Raw genomic sequence first — 18,846 nt, 5'->3', positions numbered from 1 at the left:
GATCTTGCCACTTGCTTCAACTAGCAGAATATGGTAGAAGTGACATTGTATAATGGCTTTCAGGCAGGAGGCTTTAAAGCTTCCACCTTCATCCTCTTGGAATGCTCCCAACACATAGGGAAGCCTGGACCAGACAGCTGTATGATGAGACCATGTGGAAAGACGTAGCTAAGAGCCAGCCAGCACTTTAGGCTCCAGACATTTGAGTGAAATCTTCTTAGACCCTCCAGCCCCAATACAGCTGCCAGAAACAGATGCATGAGTGATCCTAGGCAATATAGGGGTAAGAACTCTCAGCTGAGCCAAACCAAATGGCAGAATCATTGTCTTAAGACATTAGTTTTTTTGCATAGTCAGTTAATGCAGCAATAGATAACAAATACACCAAGGAAAGGACTTGGTTCAATCCTTCCATCTCTCCAAAAATCAGAAGTTAATTATAAACTGTGTTATAAATACTTTTAGAAGATCTTCTAAAGTTAATGATATAAAGAAACTCCTTGACTGTTAAAAAAAAAAAAAAAAAGCGCAATGACTAATAATATGTGAAATATTTAAAACTAGATCAGCCCACGAGAACAGATATGTGCTAATATTTCAATAAAACACTTAACCTAAAAAGTCAAATTTAACTTGCCTTTGTTAAGACCTCACATGGGGGTGGGGTGGGGGGATGAGAGTAGCAAATTCTTTTCAATATTATATATTTTTCACACATTATTTTTTCTCAAGTTTTTCTTATGAAATTTCAAACACACAGCAAGATTGGAAGATTTTTACAATGAACATTCATATACCCATCATCTAAATTCTACCCATATATATTATTTTGATGAATTTGTTAAACTAGTAAGCTTTAACCTCTTTACTACTAAGAATTATATTAAAATAACATTATGTGGGTACCCAGTTTAAAAAAAATATATCCCACAAACTTTAAGGAGATAGATGTAGTGCAATGTTAATATAACAACTTCCAGTCATTGAGAGGTTATTATCCTATGCTAAGGGTTTTAACATGATAGTTAATCTTTTTCACTCTGCTTGGTAGGTATTACTATTTATTTTATAGATAGAAAATTGACATACCAGCCAGCTGCAAGAAAAAAGAAAGAAAGAAAATTGAAGTTTAGAGAGTTTATGTGACTTGACTGAGGTCCTAAGACAATAAGAAGCGGAACTGAGTTTCCAACCCAGGTCTAGTTAGTTCCAAGTCTTTAGATTACTGTAACTTTTACATTAAGGGAAAATAAACGAGGGAGGTATTTATATTATCATCATAGACAGGAAACCTTAACAGCACAAAGAAGCCAATTCTCCAAATTTTTTCCAGATTCACTGCAATCTCAAAATTTCAAGAGATTCTTTGTGGAACTTGACAGATCAATTCTAAAATTTATTTGAATACAACAAAGAATAGCCAAAACAGGATAAAAGGACTTTCTCTACTATCAAGACATGTTCTAATACTCTAGTAATTAAGTCAGGGCTACTGGCACAGGGATAGAAAGAGACCAAACAGGACAGAGTAAAAATCTATGCATCTATTACAGACAGAGGTGGAATGGCTTAATCAGTGACGGAAGGAGTGGACTTTTCAGTAAATGGTTCTAGGAAAACGGGGTATCTATTTGATAAAAGAAAGAAAGAAAAATTAATCCAGACACCTTTGCTCATACCATTCATAAAAGTCAAGTACAAAAGTATTAAAGACCCATATATGAAACTTTTTGAATACAGAAAAATAGCTCTATGTCCTGCAGACACGGAAGGATTAGTAAATAAGCACAATCAACTAGTCATACAGGGAGGGAAAGGGGGAACATTAAAAACAGTGCGCAAAACGTTTGAGCAGGAACTTTAGAAAAGAGAACACTGAACAGACAAAAAGCATATGAAAATGTGATCAGATTCACTGGTGATTCAAGCAGTGTAAATTAAAACCACAATGGGATACCAATATAAACACAGAAGACTAGCAAAAGTACCAAGCACTGGAACTGTCAAATTGAAGATGCACATATCCTGTGACCCAGCAATTTTATTCTTAATATATATATATATATATCCTAGAAAAACTCTTGTACATATATACAGAGAAACCCTTGCATGGAAGACATGTACATGAATGTTCAGTTCAACATTATTATATAACAACCCAAATGTTCTGCAACAATAGAATGGATAAATTGTGGTCTAGTCATTAAATAAAGCCATACTGCTACGAAAGTAACTAAACTATACAGCAATGAAAATAAACTACACTAACATTCATGAGTCTCACAAAGTTGATCAAAAGAAGCAAATCACAAAAATATCTGCAGCATTATTTCATTTATATAAAGTTAAAAATTAAGAAAAACTGATGTAAGGATTGTAGCAAATTAATAATAACTACCACTTTTTTTTGCTATTTTTCCCATTGAAAAATGAAGTTTAATTCCTTTGGCTTGAATCTATACTAGTCTTAGTGACTGGCCTTTCCAATAGAATATGTCCAAGTTTAGGCTGTAAGAAGCTTGGAAATTCTGCTTGGAGCTCTTGAAGTCCCCTCTCTAGGAATCCTCAGCTGCTATTTAAGAAATACAACTACCTTGAGACTGCAATGCTGGAAAGGCCATGTGTAGGCAGGCACTCTGTTGGATAATGCAAGCTAAGCCTGGCCTAACAGTCATTCACACCAAAGATAAGACCTCCCACTATGAAGCCATCTTTGGACCCAATCTGCCAGCTGAATGGCACTGAATGACCTCCCCATCAATGTTACATGGAAAAGAATCATCCAGTTGCACCTTAACTTAATTCTTGACCCACAAAATTGTAAGCTATAATAAAACTGTTCTTTTAAGCCAGAAGTTTTGGGGTAGTTTGTTATGCAGTAATAGGTAACTGAAAGAGTACACACACAGATGGTGAAACTAAAAAGTTAAAAGTCAGGACAATGGGTTCCTCTGGATGGAGGGAAAGGGCTGTAATCAGTGAGAGGCACACGAAAGGCTTCTAAGGAACTAACAATATTCTCTTTCTTAACCTGAATAGTGGTTACATGGGTATGTGCATCATAATCATTCTTTAAGATAAGTATTTTTATATATTCTTCTGTATATATATTTCAAATTTTTCATAGATAAAAAAAGGAGAGGCATAGCATATTAGGACAAAGAACATACTTTTAAATAATATGGACAGCAATAGGGAGATGTAAAAAACTTAACTCTCACATCACATCACTCCCACATCTGCACATAATGTACATGCTGTTTATAATATCTTGATATTTTAAAATCAGAACAGTAACAAATAAGTATGGTAATAAAGTGCTAGTCTGGCACTTTGACGTGAGAAAGTAAAAAATTTCCTTAACAAGTCAATGCCAAGGTAAGTGAGAGACCCTTGATATTACAATCTAAATAGCTGACCTTCCAAACACAAATTTTCATAATACAAACTCTTCAGTTAAGTCGGTATCATGGACTGAATGTCTGTGTCCTTCTCAAATCTATTTATTGAAGCCCAAATCCTCCAATGTGATGGTATTTAGAAATGGGGTCTTTGTAGATAATTAGGGTTAGGTGAGGTCATGAGGGTGGTTTCCTCATGATGGAAAAAACACCACAGAGCTTGTTCTCTTCCCTCCTGTATGTACAAAAAGAGGTTTGTGCGAGTACACAAAAAGATGGCAGCAACATACAAGCCAAGAGAAGAGGCCTCAGAATGAAACCTACCTGTCCTCACTATGATCTTAGACTTCTCAACCACTAGAACTGTGAGAAATAAGTTTCAGTTGTTCGGGCCACCCAGGCTATGGTATTTTGTTATGGATGCCCAAAGTAAGATAATCAGTAACAGTAAATTATTTCCATGTGGCTTACTATAAAAAAGGAAGAGTTGAAATCTTAGCCTAATATGTTGCTGTTGACTAAATTCACTTCTTAACATTACTAGCATTCAAGAAACTCCTAACTTCCTTCAAAAACTATATTAAATTCTGAATTTAGGTAAAGAATTGTGATGGCTCGGCATTCTACAAAAGTTTTATTAATATATTAAAAATCCTAGAGTATTTTAAAGACAAAATTTAGTGATAAATATTGGTGATAAGCAGAATATTAGAAGTAAATAATGGTGATAAGCAGAATATTAGTAGGTTTGTTTTGTGACTCATCTGAATAAAGTTGATTAATAAACAAGAACCCAAGAATTGGTTTTGGTAATATAAAATAGGTTAAACCATTTGATTGTTTTTCTAAAACAAATTCTAAAGCTTATTTTAAAAAATTCTTTAAATCTCTGAAAGTTGATGCTTCAGTCATCAACTGCTTTCCTATGCAACTTTAAAAGTAAAAAACTGTAACATTTTACATATTTTACTATTAAAATTCAATTTTTGCAGTGATAATTACCAAGTAAAACAGAAATAATGTATGAAAAGGGTTTATATCAGTCTGCATAATTCTAATAATTTCACTTGGTAAACAAATGAACATTAAGTTAAATTTAAATAGTACGAGAAAATGAAAACAATCCCTTTCAACTAGCTTTTTCTGACAAATAAGTCAAAAAGCAGCCAAAAAAACACAAAAATCTTAAATAGGCACTAATATCAAAATAAACCTTTAAAAAATGTACACAATTATATTTGAAATTGTTCATATAATGCATGATCCTCACTTTTAAACAATTTGTTTCATGCAGTGAGTAAAACCAAGCCATTTAATGGTTTTTCAAGTGTTTTGATATCAGAGGAACTGTTTTTAAAAAATGAATAAAATGCCCAAAGTCGGAATGCAGAGTTAATCACTATTACCAGAATCAAGGTAGGACTCCCTTAAGACACAATGTCATTCAAGGTGGAGAAGGAAAGCTCTTTGTTGTTACCAGAAAACCCTTTTGCAGCTGCCTTTGACCTCCCACTTCCTCTACCCCTACATTCACTGAGTTGAAAAAGCTAATTCCCATAAGCATGACTTGACTACTGTCTCAAAAAAGTTAGCAATGTAAAGGCAAACATGTTGACCCACAATGGAGTTTTGAGAACCATCCAGTCCAACAAAACTATCATTAATTTTTCCCAGTGCCAAAGAGTGGGACCCAGCAAACCCTTAAAACAATACCTGCTACATAAAACCACTACACAGGTGTTTATGAAATCAAGAGACCATTAAGCACATATAATGAATTCAAAGAAAATAACAGAAAGAATGATCGGGAGAAGGAAACTACAACCACATCAAAGCAAACAACCCAACACATCATCCAGAACCAAGTGGGTCTTTTTTGAGAAAAACCACTGTGTTTGATGAAGGAAGTTATCCCTTAATTAACTAGCTAAGCTGTGCGATTCTTATCTGAAGTATGATGGGCACTAACTCAAAATTTGAAAAAAACAGGTATACTACAAAGGGCATGCTTTGTCCTCAAATAGAGAAGACAATGATATTTACATATTTACATATCATTGTCAAGAAACTGATTATTTTCTCACCTGTAAGGAGAGAATTGTACTAGTCCTAACAGGAAAGTGTGCACACACTCCAGTTGGGAGGGGTTAAAAGTGATCCTATTACATCATTTGGAGTCCATCCAAAGTACATGATTTCGGAAACATAACCTATATCAGTCTGAACATGTGTAGAGGAAAAACAGAAACATCTGGACAACTTTTCACCAGTTAAAAAAAAAAAAAAAAAAAAAAAAAAAAAAAAGCTATTCAGGAGACCTTGGTAAATTTTAACTGTAACCCCATCACTGGTATTAGTTCCAGGCAGGGTCTCTCTCCATTTATTTAGCTCATTTCTACATGTAAGATGTGTTGATTCTACTCCATTCTTCCCCACATCATTCAACACTTTAATACCATTTACAACCCAGAAGTATCCTTTTTTTTGGTAGCTTTTAACCTGCTTCTTTGATTGCTTTACAGTATTCTGCTCTTGTTTTGCTTTGGTTACTACAATTTTATGCAGTTCTTAAAAGGTTTGCCTCCTCATTTCCCCAACAGATTTACACACGTAACCACTTTTTACCTAAACAAGGAGATTGCTGAAAAAGTAGACCTGAAGAAATTCAACTCGAGATCAACAGTAACAAATGGTCCTGACACATCTCAGTCACCACCTATTGGTGTTTCTATTTTAACCTAAACTCAGTCTTCATTAAATTCTAACTTAGTCCCTAAAAATGCTTATGAGACCATTGGACAGTACATAGAGAAAAAAATATTCTATGATATCAACAATGGCCCATTGAAGACTGAGCATAGGCTACTTTTCTATCTGTGAAAAGAGCACTTGCCAGGGAAAGCTTATAAACCTCTTGCGGTTAACCTATATGCAAGTATACTGATATTACTGATACAATTTAGATATGCATAAATATTTTTCCTACCACCATCTGTACTGATTGATGGATAGACTGATGAATGGATAGGCGGAAGGAAGGCAGGAAGGGAGGGAGGAAGATGTATGCTGCTAATTCTGTAAAGCTGTTTTATTTTAAAGCCCTGAATTTTAAAGCTGTATATACAAGACAAAGAACTTGGAAATGACATACAGATAGGAATATCTCACTTTTTTGCAGAATCCGAACCCTCTGAAAAAAATTCATACACTGCTCAATGTCAACAACCCTGGTGTCAAAGTATACAGTTCTCTAACACATGGAAATGTAAGCTAGAAAAACTGACACTAACAGGGACAAGTACTCATATAATTGAATTAATCATCTGACTGGTAAAAAGCATTTATTTAAGGATGGAGTAAAAAGTGATCTTGTGGGCCGGCCCGGTGGCGCACTGCTACAGTGCACCGCTTGGGAGCGGGGCAGCGCTCCCGTCGAGGGCTCGGATCCCACATACAGACCGGTTCCTGCTCACTGGCTGAGCGAGGGGCGGGCGCAGCACCGAGGGTTGCGATCCCGTTGCCGGTCCCGGTCCGGTATGGGCGTGACACTGAGGGTTACGGTCCGTTGCCGGACACGAAAAAAGACAAAAAGGAAAAAAAAAAAAAAGTGATCTTGTAATTTTTAAGTCAAATCATATGAAATTGCTAATAGTCGTTGTTTGGAGCTTAGAAAACTGTCAAGTTTATATGAGGATATTTCAAAAAGTTCATGGAAAGATTCATATTACCTTTTAATTCTATTTTTCCATGAACTTTTTGAAGTAGCCTCGTCTAGTCAACCTAATAATTATAAATTAGTTTCACAAAAATTCAGCTTACATACAACTTTTCAAAAACCTATTGCACACCTCTCTGCCTGGCCCAAGCAGAAGATAGGATATTTATATTCCAGAGAAATGCACCCGTTGGCTGTGGATTCAGACACCTGGCACAGCCAATAGCAGGGATGAAACTTCACAATATTCAGCCCTAGAACACTGGTGGTTAGTCTTTCTTAACACACATGGTCATCAATGCTCTCTAGAGAAGAGACTGGCAGATTTTTACCTAGAGATACTGGCTACTGTAAGAAGGAATAACTAAGATACTGACATTTAGGTCCCGCCACAACTTCAGGGCTTGGTCCCTATTGTATCATTCTCCAGTGAGGCCCACTTAGACAATGAAGGCAGTAGCAGACATTAAAAAAAAAAAAAAAAAACCAAAAAACTCAGCATAATATCCTCAGAGAGATACTTCATTACTACACTCATGAAATAAAAAGAGCATGTTATTAAAAACAACAAACAAACAATAAGCTCAGAAAAAAGCCATTGGAAATTAAGAATGATAAGAAGCTTTTTGAAAAAATCAACGGAAAAATTAAAAGTTAGAGTTGAAGGGATCTCCCAAAAAGCATAACAAAAGGCCAAGAAAAGAGGGGAGAAAAGATAATTAAAGAGTTATTCTTTTTTTTGTGTGTCTTTTTTCGTGTCCGGCAATGGATCGCAACCCTCAGTGTCGTGCCCATACCGGACCGGGACCGGCAACGGGATCGCAACCCTTGGTGTTGCGCGCGCACCTTGCTCAGCCAGTGAGCGGCCGGTCTGTATGTGGGATCCAAACCCTCCGCGGGAGCGCCGCCGCGCTCCCAAGCGGCACACTGTAGCAGTGCGCCACCGGGCCGGCCTGAGTTATTCTTTTTTTTAATGCATATTATATATCTCTTCTTTATTACACAATAATTAAATAATTAAAAAGTTACATGTTTCTTAAGAATAAAGATTTTTAAGTTCAAAAACAGCTGGGCACAATGGTATTACAGAGTGAAGTTTGGCTGACACATATATACAGACATCTTTTAACATAAAATTCACCAATTAGGACTTTTCTTGTCCACTGCCATCTGTAATGAATTATTTGTTCAAACTGAAGTCTTTAAACAGTTATTCTGACTAGCAAGAATTCTAGAAAAAGAGAACGGATAAAACAGACTGGAAGAAATTATCCAGGAACTAATAAAAGAAATGTTTTCCAAGATAGAAGGACAGTTAGGACAATGGCACTGCAAAACTTTAGGGGCATAATTCACATTGAAGACCTAGTATCCAGACTATGCATTCTTTACAATGAATTTTAAAAGGTCCATAATAAGGCATATCATGAAATTTCAGATCCCCAAAGATAAAGGACAAAATACTAAAATCCCCAAGGGAAGCAAGTTGGTTTTAACTGCTCAATAAGAAAACTGGAAGCTGGGCCGGCCCGGTGGCGCACTGGAGAGTGCGCCCCTTGGGAGCGCAGCGGCGCTCCCGCCGAGGGTTCGGATCCCATGTGGAGACCAGTTCCCGCTCACTGGCTGAGAGCGGTACGGGCGCGACACCGAGGGTCGCGATCCTGTTACTGGTCAGTAAAAAAGACAAAAAGGAAAAAAAAAAAAAAAAAAGAAAACCGGAAGCTACAATAAAATGGAGCAATGCTTTAAAATTCCAAAGAGAAATAACTTAACCTTGAATTCTACAACCAATTAAATGTTAACAGATATAAAACAGTCTATTTTTAGACACAAAAGATCTCAACACAGTTGCCTCCCATGCACCCTTTTTCTCAGCAAATTCTGAGGGATACGCAAACTCTTAAGAGTCAGCAAATTGAGAAAGCCTAGTATGACAACTTTGAAGTGACAAGTCTAGGCCAGAGCAGGAAGACAAAGGATTCTTAGGGAGGTCTCCAAGTGGGACAAAAAAGCAAAAGAAGGGCCGGCCCGGTGGCGCATTGGAGAGTGCGCTGCTTGGGAGCGCAGTGGCACTGCCGCCGAGGGTTTGGATCCCATGTGGAGACTGGTTCCCGCTCACTGGCTGAGCGCGGTGCGGGCGCAACACCGAGGGTTGCGAACCCGTTACCGGTCAGTAAAAAAGACAAAAAGGAAAAAAAAAAAAGCAAAAGAAATACAAATAAAAAAACAAGGCAATTAACAATTCCAAGAAAATATAAAAGTTGTTCAGAAAATCATAGTACATTATATGGCTCAGCTGTGGGCAAAATGGAAACAGCCATATACTATAAAAATATTTAACAAAAAATTATAGTAATTATATTGGGAGGATTAAGGGAAGGAGGATTTTGAGGGGTGAAGAAAATTGAAGAAATAGCACTTTACCATATTTTATAAATACAGAATTTTAAAAATTACCAGGGGAAAAATATCCAAAAGGAGAGAAAAGTGTTTGCTTCTAGAGAACGAAAGCCAGAGATAAAGAAATGCAGGTCACTGCTTTTTTTCTTTATAAACCTTATAGTATCTACGGATTTTTCCAAATCAATGTATATGTTACTCCCCTAAAAATTAAATTTCAAAATATGTTTATTCACAAGGCTATGAAAGCAAGTATCTACAACACAGACCTCTCACTGGTAGAATCTTGGTGCTTTCTCCCCTACTCGCTCCCCTTTTCTGAATTTTCCAATTCTCTCTAATGAACAAGTGTCACTTTTGTAATAAAAAATGTATACCTTATTAAAAGAAATCCTTAAAATCAGATACATGAAGGAGGAAGGAGGGTGGGAGAGGGCAGTTTTATAAATATAAAACAGAAGAAACCCACATTCATGTCTTATACAGAAAAAAAATCTACATCTCGCCCCACATCTCCTAGATAGTAGGGTTTGCTTTCTTCCCAAATGCCTACTCCATATTACAGTCTCCTCAGAATATGTAAGAAGTTGGATTTCAAACAACTTTCTAGTCCATATTCAATTTTGTCAAAGCACACAGTAGCACTCTAACGAAGGCTGTCTTTACTCTAAACCCTAAATCAAAAAGTCTGTAGTAAGTTTTCATGCATGTATCAAAATGCACTTCTCTCTAAACATACTTATTGGTCAAATAAAACCCTTATTTTAAAAACAAACAAACAATTCTTAGCAATTGCAAGAGGCAGGAAGAAGATTTTAACAAAATGTCCCCTTACTCTCTCCCAAATCAGGACCCAGCTGAAGAACTGGACAGTCTAGTGGCAAATATTATCCCATGAAGAGATAGAGAAGCACATTAAAGTGAAGATAAATGAAGTAACAGCACTAACCACTAATAAAGCATTGGTGGAAGAAAACCTGGTGTTTTAATAGATACTCCCATTTTCATTATTTTGTTAATCTGCAACATTATTCAAAGAAACAACAGCTTATCACTTGATGTGTTAAAGATTATCATTCTTCTCATGATAAGAGCCAAGTGAGGATTGAAACACTTTTCCCTGTCTAGAATATTAAGGGGGGAAAAAAGGGCTGTTGCGATGTATACTAAACTGCTTTGTTTTTAGTAGGGGTCAAGCCCTGTGTAAATAAAAGTGCTTCCACGGTGGCAGTACTTGTTCCCAGGAAACTTGGTGCTATGGTACTTGAGCAACCAAAACTATGAACCAATTCTTCATAAAAACAGCAATGTCTCTTTCATGGCTTGAAGTTCTGATTAATCCTAGAATCGGAAGCCCTTTTTATAACAACTTCATCACTTAGTAACCACAGTTATAGAACCACACAGCTCTTTAAGACCTCCCTTTATACAATGCTACTCAACTATTATTAAACTTTCAAGCCATCATTAATGGCTAAATTACAGTTACAGAAAGTAGCAAATTAAATTTGAATATCTTAAATCTTAACAACTGATTTTAAAAATGACGTCAACCTAAACTTCAATATACATTTTGGCAACTAAAAGGTTGGGTTTAGAGTTTACCTCTCCCCAAAAGCCTTAAAGTAAAAGGCAATGCGGAGAGTCCATGACAGAGTTACTATTTTAGGATACTAATTAGCATTATTTTTCTAACTGCAAAATAAGATATATTTCTCTACATTACTAAGGAGGTCTGATGTCAGTTTTTGTAAAAAAAAAAAATTAAGTTTCAAGTATTAAACTACCTACATTTTTTGTTTTTTAAAATGGTTAAAATAAGACTTTGGGGAGGGTTATTTTGGGGATGCTATTTTTTTTAAAGAAAACTAGCCTACCATCTTTCAGCCCACTGAGTTTGCTGTATCTAAACATCTAGTTTCTTAATTAAATATCTTTCTTAGTTCACACTACAAGTACCCAATATTTTCCCAGGGAATAAGTTAATCTCTATGTTCTATTTACTCTGTCACATCCACTATCTTCCAACTCTTTCTTCTGCCACTGTTGTACGCAGTTCCTCCAGAGTTTTCCTCCCTAAATCGCTGTAGCACTGCAGGCCATTCTTCCCTAAGATAAGCACCCACAGAGCAGAAGCAAGCATTTTCTCTGAGCGATGAGGGCATACTTTCATCTTTTCTCTCCACTCAGCCTCAACAGCAAGACAAACAGGCAGAGACTGACCCTCCCTCCCCTCAGATAGGGAAATACTTTGTGATTACAATTTGAACTGTTTTGTCCGTGGTGGTGGTGGTGGTGGTGGTGGTGGTGGTGGTAAGCATGTTTGAAGCTTAATCAGCATTTAACGGCAAAATTACAAACTTTTCATTTTTAAAGGAAAATCATATGAGTTACACTTAATATAACAAGAAACCGCACAGCCTTGTTTCTCATGAAACGGTTCCTTTTTAAAACATCTAATCTTTATTTGTTAACAATATACACTGTATGTGCTTATAGTCTTCTACTGGGCAAGTGTTTGAAAGGGGAAGCATAAGATAGAACTATATATAACAAGAAACCTTAATTCATCTCCTTTAATTGATACATTTCTGAGGAAGCTTTATTTGGGAAGTGGCACATTCATTTCTAAAGTAACATAGGTAGCAGAAAAAAAATCAAACTATTTATAGCAATCAACTACAAGGCAAGTTTGTTTAATGCTGGAATATGTCTGAGTTAAAAGCTATGCAATGTCAAAATCTCTGGAAAAAATACACTTTTTAAACTGTGGATCAAGATACTCAAGTCCTTGAATCTTCAAGGACTAAAAACACTATGGCCAATTATTCAGAAAATGATGAATAATGGAAATGAAAAAAACTATCTTTTAAAAATTATTATAAGAATATTACTAAAACAATGCAAATCTATAAACTTTTCAAATCATTAGATCAGATTCCTTAAATCAAATTATAAGGTCCTACATGGTACATTATACACAAGAAGTTCTTTGTACATGGTAATAGTTACAAGGTATCAGATTCAATAAAATTAATCTGAGAAGTAAAAACACTCCTTGTAACCAGGGATATTATAGAATACTAATTCAGGAAGTTATTCAGCAGCTTATAAAGAAATAGGAAGTTGTTGACCAACTACTTGAAGAACTATTTCCTGTAGGAAAAAACTATAAGACAGCTGAAGAAGGCAGTAATGCTGAGTTGTAAAGAGGATGAATTATTTTTAAGTAAAAGCTCAATGTACCATGCTGAAATTAGTTTCTAACAGTAAATTCAGTAGAATAGGTATTATACATAGTATACAATGACTAAGCTTTTTTTTTTTATATACACACTTCACAATTATCACAGAACTTCAATAGGTGTCATGGATAAACATAGCTAGTACCATATTTCCACCATATCACTTGCCAGAATAAGGTACAAGTCTTCTCCAGAAGACCTCAATGATCTAAGGAGAGCTTTAAAAATACCAATGATTGCCTATAATCCTTCAGTAATTATGCTTCCATAAAACTAGAGGATAGGCTAATTGACTTCAAAAAACTCATACATCCACAGTCACAAGGCAACAATTGGCTGTTTCCAAAGCCAACATTTCTAAGTTTTCTCACAAATTACTTCACCTTGTATATTTGGACCATTGTAATTTAAGTTAGTTTCAAAAAATATCTAAAAAAATGTATAGTAAGATATAACTTTTCACTCTTGAGTTTAATGTAAAGTATGCAACTAGTTCACTAGGTGAACTAATTTTTTTCATAGTATTTCTCCAAGCTGCATATTGTTCATAAAACAGATACTCTTTAGATGAATATAAAATTTTATTTATTTATTATTATTATTTTTGTCTTTTTCATGACCGGTAAGGCGATCACAACCCTTGGTGTGGTGTCGCCCACACGGTGCTCAGCCAACCCGCGGCAGGAGCATCGCTGCACTCCCAGTGCCGCACTCTCCCGAGTGCGCCATGGGGCCGGCCCAAGATGAATATAAAATTTTAGAAGTCCACAGCACCCATCTTCCACATCCAATTATTAGGAACATTCTAAACAATCCCTTACAGGTGCTAGCTAATTCACGATTTCACCAGCTTTTATTACCATGATTTATCTCTCAGGAAAAAACCCTCTATTTCTGAAAAGCCTGATATGAGAAAATTCTTTCATGGAATCAAAACTCCTCATGCTTCTTATCATAATAAGCCTAGCTTACTTCCACATGAAAGTCCCTCAAAAGTATTGAAAGAACAATGTCATATTTCTCCTTTTCCCAATTTTTTCTTTTCCAGGTAAACTTCCCTCCACTCCTGCAAACATTCCTCATATGGTGTAATTCTAATTTTGGCATGCTTTACCTTCCTTGGGGTGAGTGGGATGAGTGGGGTGGGGGTTTGTATGTACACCTTAATTAATCCATTTATGTATGAATACCTTTAAGAGAAACATTTCTTCTCAAAGGAAGAACCATTGGAAACTTTTAAAAATAAATATCTAGAATATTAATTTCAGCTCCAAAAAAGATAACTCATCCAAAATAATGAAAATGCAGGCAGACACCGCAAGCAATTATTACAAGACACAAAAGACTAAGAAGAAGAGCATAAATATTGCTCTTTAACCTTATACTTTAAGCCACAGCGTCAACCAAAGAAAGGAGACAAGCAGGCTATTAAGCTGTTTAAAAATCTCCCCAGGTCAGCATGTGACCCAGCAGGGAGAGGTTCAAAAAAGTACAGCCTTTCTTTCTCTTCCTAACAACCTGGTTTGTTTCCACTCCTTTCCCCTTCAAGACACATCCCTCACAGCTAGCAGCTCTTTCAATCATTTACTTTGGATGTCTGCTTGAGAACAAATGATCTTGCTCATGCAGATGAGTTTACCAGACTTGTGTGTACTTTCCAGTCTCAGGCTTTTTATTGTTCTGGTTGTAACCTGACCCTTTGAAATGTATAGCAGGACACCAAAAAAGGAATAAAAGAAAAAGGTGCAGAAAAGGAGGCAAAAAACTGTAGACACTTATCAAGTTCAAACCTTTTCCTCTTCTCTTTTCCTAAATAAGCCTGTCACAAAACTTTTTATCTTACATTACAAAGTAACAACCCGCCCTGAAAGACAATCAATATAAAATACATAACAAGACTCACACAACAAAACACTATCATTAACTGTATTATTCGATCAAATAAATATACATTACAATTGCCTCAGGAGTAGATTGTCAAGACGGATCTCAGTCAAAACTTGGATTGTTTTTCACTTTATCATCTCAACCTGAGTAAATGTTATTAAATGAGCATTTTCTTAAAACATCAATTTCAGCATATAATAATTAGTTTTAGGCAACATTTTGTATACACTTAATCCAAATGCAACATAAAACTAAGGTCTTTAATTTCAAAATCAGAGGGGAAAAAATTCCATTTAGGTCTTTTCGGTTTAATGCAATTTGCCATTTTGTCATAGTCAAAAAGGCTGATAAAAATAAATAACCCAATGGGATTCTGTTTTGAAGACGTGCTAGCCTGAGAGAAGTTTGCCACTAAGTGATTACATATCAAACCTAAAAACTTGTATTTCTCTTTACATTTGGAGGAAAAAATTGACAAATCACATCAAACTACAACTAAAGTGCTTGTCATTTCACACTTTAAAATACTGTAAAATTTTGACATTCAAAAAAATCCTACTGGTTGTATAGTTCTTTACCGATAAAATTATTTATTTAAAAATATATAAGTAGTACTGTATATATTTCTTAAGTCAATGCCAGTCTATAATTCTCAGAATATGAACATTTTCATGATATTCTTTCTGTTTGGTGCTAGGCTAATTAATAGATTTGGCACAAACTCAAAATGAGACTATCCAAACTAACACAAAAGAAACCGTTTTTAAAAGGCTCTGAACCAAGAATCAATCAACTTTCAAAATATTTTACACGCTAAAGAAGGTATGTAGGTCATACCAAACTGAAAAAAAAAAAAAATTATGAAAGATTAACTGAGCTTGACATAAATATTAAGCAAAATATAAAACTAGGTAGTATTCTGTATCTTGACATCACTTTACTGTGTTTCTCAATACACGTTTTTCTTAGATAACTGTCTCCCACCATTATTTGCACTTACTTTAAGAAGTATCTCTGACCAGAAGATGTCTTTGCCATCTCCCAGCCTGCTGGCAGAGGTACATCATCAGGTATCTCAAAAGAAGACTGTCGAAGATGCTGAGCTGTGGGTGCAGCTGCTGGGCCAGATACTACTCCTGTGGGGGTCAGTGTTCCAGGAGAAACGGCTCCCAGTTGCAGGGAAGCTGGAGAGGAATGAGCTCGAACATGCTGTGGAGTCAGGGCTCCTGCAGTGCCTGCGTCGGTACTGGCCTATTAGAAATTTTAAAATTAAAAAAAAAACTTTTTAGAGAGCATCCCTTTAAATTTCTAGATAGAATTTCATTGCAACCAAATATCTAAGTTTCAAAGGCAAATTTCAACATTTAATATTTGACACTGAGGAACACAGGTTTTCAGATGGATACTTTTAATTTTATGTAATTTTAATAAGCACTGTTATAAACATTTGTAATTTTACCGATAAGTAACCCACCTAAATGAATTTTTAGCTATTACACACTAGACATGGGTTCTACTAAATAAAACATTCCGAAAATAATAAAATTTTCTAAAGTGTTCCAGGTATAAACACAACCCAAACAATATACATTTTTTTTAAACTAGGTTTTAAGTAATTAATGTCTTTCCCTAGGGTTTGGCCTAGGAAAAAACAAGCCCTTGTCATTTTTTCTTGCTATGAACAAATACCATCAATAAAGCAATCATCACAAGCTACACAACTTTTAATGAGTGCAAAAGATTCAGAACCACCCAAAAGTTCTTAAAAGCCATCTAATGAATGGAATGAAAAACCAACCATATTTTTATACCTAGAAAATGAAGACGCTATCAGTTCAATCATAATATATAACTTAAGAAGTCATACACATATTCACGACTATGTAATAGCAGAAAAAAATTCTGCATTCAGACCCCAAAGATATGAAGTGCAAGCTGGTTAGTGTGACAGTGAACAAATAGCTTAACTTCCATGAGCCTCAGTTTTCTCATTTGCAAAGTAGCTTTTTTTTCAAGATGGAAAATGAATATTATAAAAGAATTTATAATCGACTTATTTAAATTTTATTTAAAATAAACAAAAAATAGATTATGAATAGTATGATTTACAAACTGCTAGCTACAAATTCTTATGTAATTATTTACTAGAAGAATAAGTACACTTTTCAGCTGAGATTCTTTTTGGCTTATAGGTGCCACAAAATGGAGAATTCAATCTCCTATGTGTCTTATACTTTCAAAACATATTAAGTAACTAGCAGCATAGCTGTGTAGTCGTAGGGTGCAGGCCAACACACATTCACCCGTAACGAGTCTAAAAACCCACTTCCAGGGATAAGAGAAAAAAAGCATACCTAAGACTACTTCTTAACAAATTGAAGTGTTTAGCCAAGCAGTTAAATTGTTTTTCCTTCCTCCTCCTTAACCCGGGTTTTTGTCATCAGGTTAAGTGAGCTTTTCTGAGTTCCAAAACCCCTTGGTCTGCGACAGAATATACAACAGGCCTGCAAAAAGGAGGGGAAATGGAAGTGGGGGCGGTAACTCTCCTTTCCACTCAAGTTACAGCCCGAGTGGGCTAACTACATTGCAGTATTTGGAAAACCAATTAACTTTTGGGCAAAGTTCCTATGCTGAAGTTGAGCCTGAAGCAAGTATAGAAAGGAAAAAAGAAAGAAAAGATAAAAAGAGAATCCTACACTAAACAAATCCACTGGGACCTATTGGAATGTTAGCACTTTCATAATAGTTTCAATTCAATGCTGACCCAAGTTGGCAAAATAATCGAACGTTGTGTATGTGGAAAAGCAGCCATGTTCGTATCCTCAGTAAGAATTAAAAAGCAATGGCGATCCTAGAATTAGTCATCGCTTCCCAAACATTAACTTTTAATCACAGTTGAACTAGGCAGGAATCGGCCTATGAGTCAACCTGCAGTGTATTATCAAAGGCTTGTATTAAAACCTTGGTACTGTAAAGCGCAACTCAGTTCCTGCGCAACGTACAGATGTGGCTAAATTAAAAGCATTTCAACAGACTGTAAATAATAGTCTACAATTGGGAAACCAACACGCGAACCCTACTAAGTTTGATAAGTGCGAGTCTGCCCAAGTTCCAAGGCACAAGGGAAGTGCAGGGGTGAAAGAACTCCGTAAACAACTTCCAGGAAAGTCTGGGTCTGGGAAGACCGAATCCTGTGTTCTCAAACCGCCTGGGCCGCGAGCAAAATGCTTTTGGGAGAGGGAGGGAGAGGGGGAGAAAGAGCAAGAAACTAAATGGACCGGTTCAACCCCCACCCCTAATCAACACTGGAAAACAAGAGAACAATTATTTGACTCCCCAGGAGACTGAAGGGGACCGAGAGGCCCAAGAAGCAAAGGGGGCCGAGGGCTCAACTTCACAAACTCGGCCGCCGCTGGCAAGTCACCCACACACAAATGCCAGAGGCCCCCCTCCCCCTTCCCGGCCCGGCCCGGGCGGGAGCGAAGGTGCGGAGCGCGCGGAGGCGCGCGCATTGTGCAAGCCCACCGCGGCCCGGGCCGGCTCTCCCCACCCCCTTCCTTCCTTCCCACCTCCCCCGCCACTCCCGCCAACCTCTCGGGAACCCCGGGAAGAAAGAAAGGAAGAAGGGGGAAAGCACGCCCCCCGGGGCTGCAGCCGCAGAGAGAAACTCCAAGAAGAAAAACAAATCTCGGCCCCGGACTCCGGGAGGAGTTGGGAAGCCGGTCACCGCGGCCAAGCGGGCGCCTCCAAGTCCTCCACTTCACCGCGAGACCCCCGCCCCCGCTAGAGCTCCCGGAACCCCTCTCCCCTGGCCAGAGCAGGCAGCCGCGGCTCCCGAGCGCCCCCCGGCCTGGGGCCCGGCCGGGAAGTGGGAAGAGGGGCGGCGAGGTTACCTGTCGGGAGTGGGATTTGGGCTCCGGCGGCTTGAAGAAGGAGTCGGGCAGCTTTCGGAGCCTCATGGGCACGGTCTGGGGCACGTTGGCCGTCTTGGGGTTCATGACGGCGTTGAAGAGAGCCTCCAGGTCGGTCTCCGAGTCCCCCCGGACGTGCACTATCTGGTGCCCGGCGGGGGGGGCCGGCGGCGCTGCCTGGGACGCCGGGGGTGCCGGCTGCCCGGGCCCGGACGGCTGGCCCTGCCCCTGGGGAGGCTGCGCGGGTGGCTGCCCTTGGCCCTGGGGGGCCTGTCGTATAACTTCGT

At 37.5% G+C, this 18,846-nt stretch overlaps 1 protein-coding gene across 2 annotated transcripts in view; it reads right to left on the bottom strand.

Moving 5' to 3' along the window:
• YAP1 (Yes-associated protein 1) overlaps positions 1 to 18,702 on the bottom strand; it is a 118,400-nt gene extending 99,698 nt beyond the window's left edge. Inside the window, exons 1-2 of one of the 2 annotated variants that reach the window (XM_008567988.1) lie at positions 18,542 to 18,702; positions 15,649 to 15,899 (exon numbers count right to left, since the gene is read on the bottom strand). In XM_008567988.1, coding sequence (XP_008566210.1) covers positions 15,649 to 15,899; positions 18,542 to 18,646 — 356 coding nt within the window. In that variant the 5' untranslated portion in view covers positions 18,647 to 18,702. The remainder of the gene's footprint in view (positions 1 to 15,648; positions 15,900 to 18,541) is intronic. The other variant, XM_008567987.1, reaches the window with a different exon arrangement.
• Between the last annotated feature and the right edge of the window lie 144 nt (positions 18,703 to 18,846).

Source organism: Galeopterus variegatus, unplaced genomic scaffold (assembly GCF_000696425.1).
Source record: "Galeopterus variegatus unplaced genomic scaffold, G_variegatus-3.0.2 Scaffold362, whole genome shotgun sequence".
Classification (NCBI taxonomy): Eukaryota; Metazoa; Chordata; class Mammalia; order Dermoptera; family Cynocephalidae; genus Galeopterus; species Galeopterus variegatus.
The sequence above is the reverse complement of the archived record's forward strand: the minus strand, read 5'-3'. Positions and strand labels throughout refer to the sequence as shown.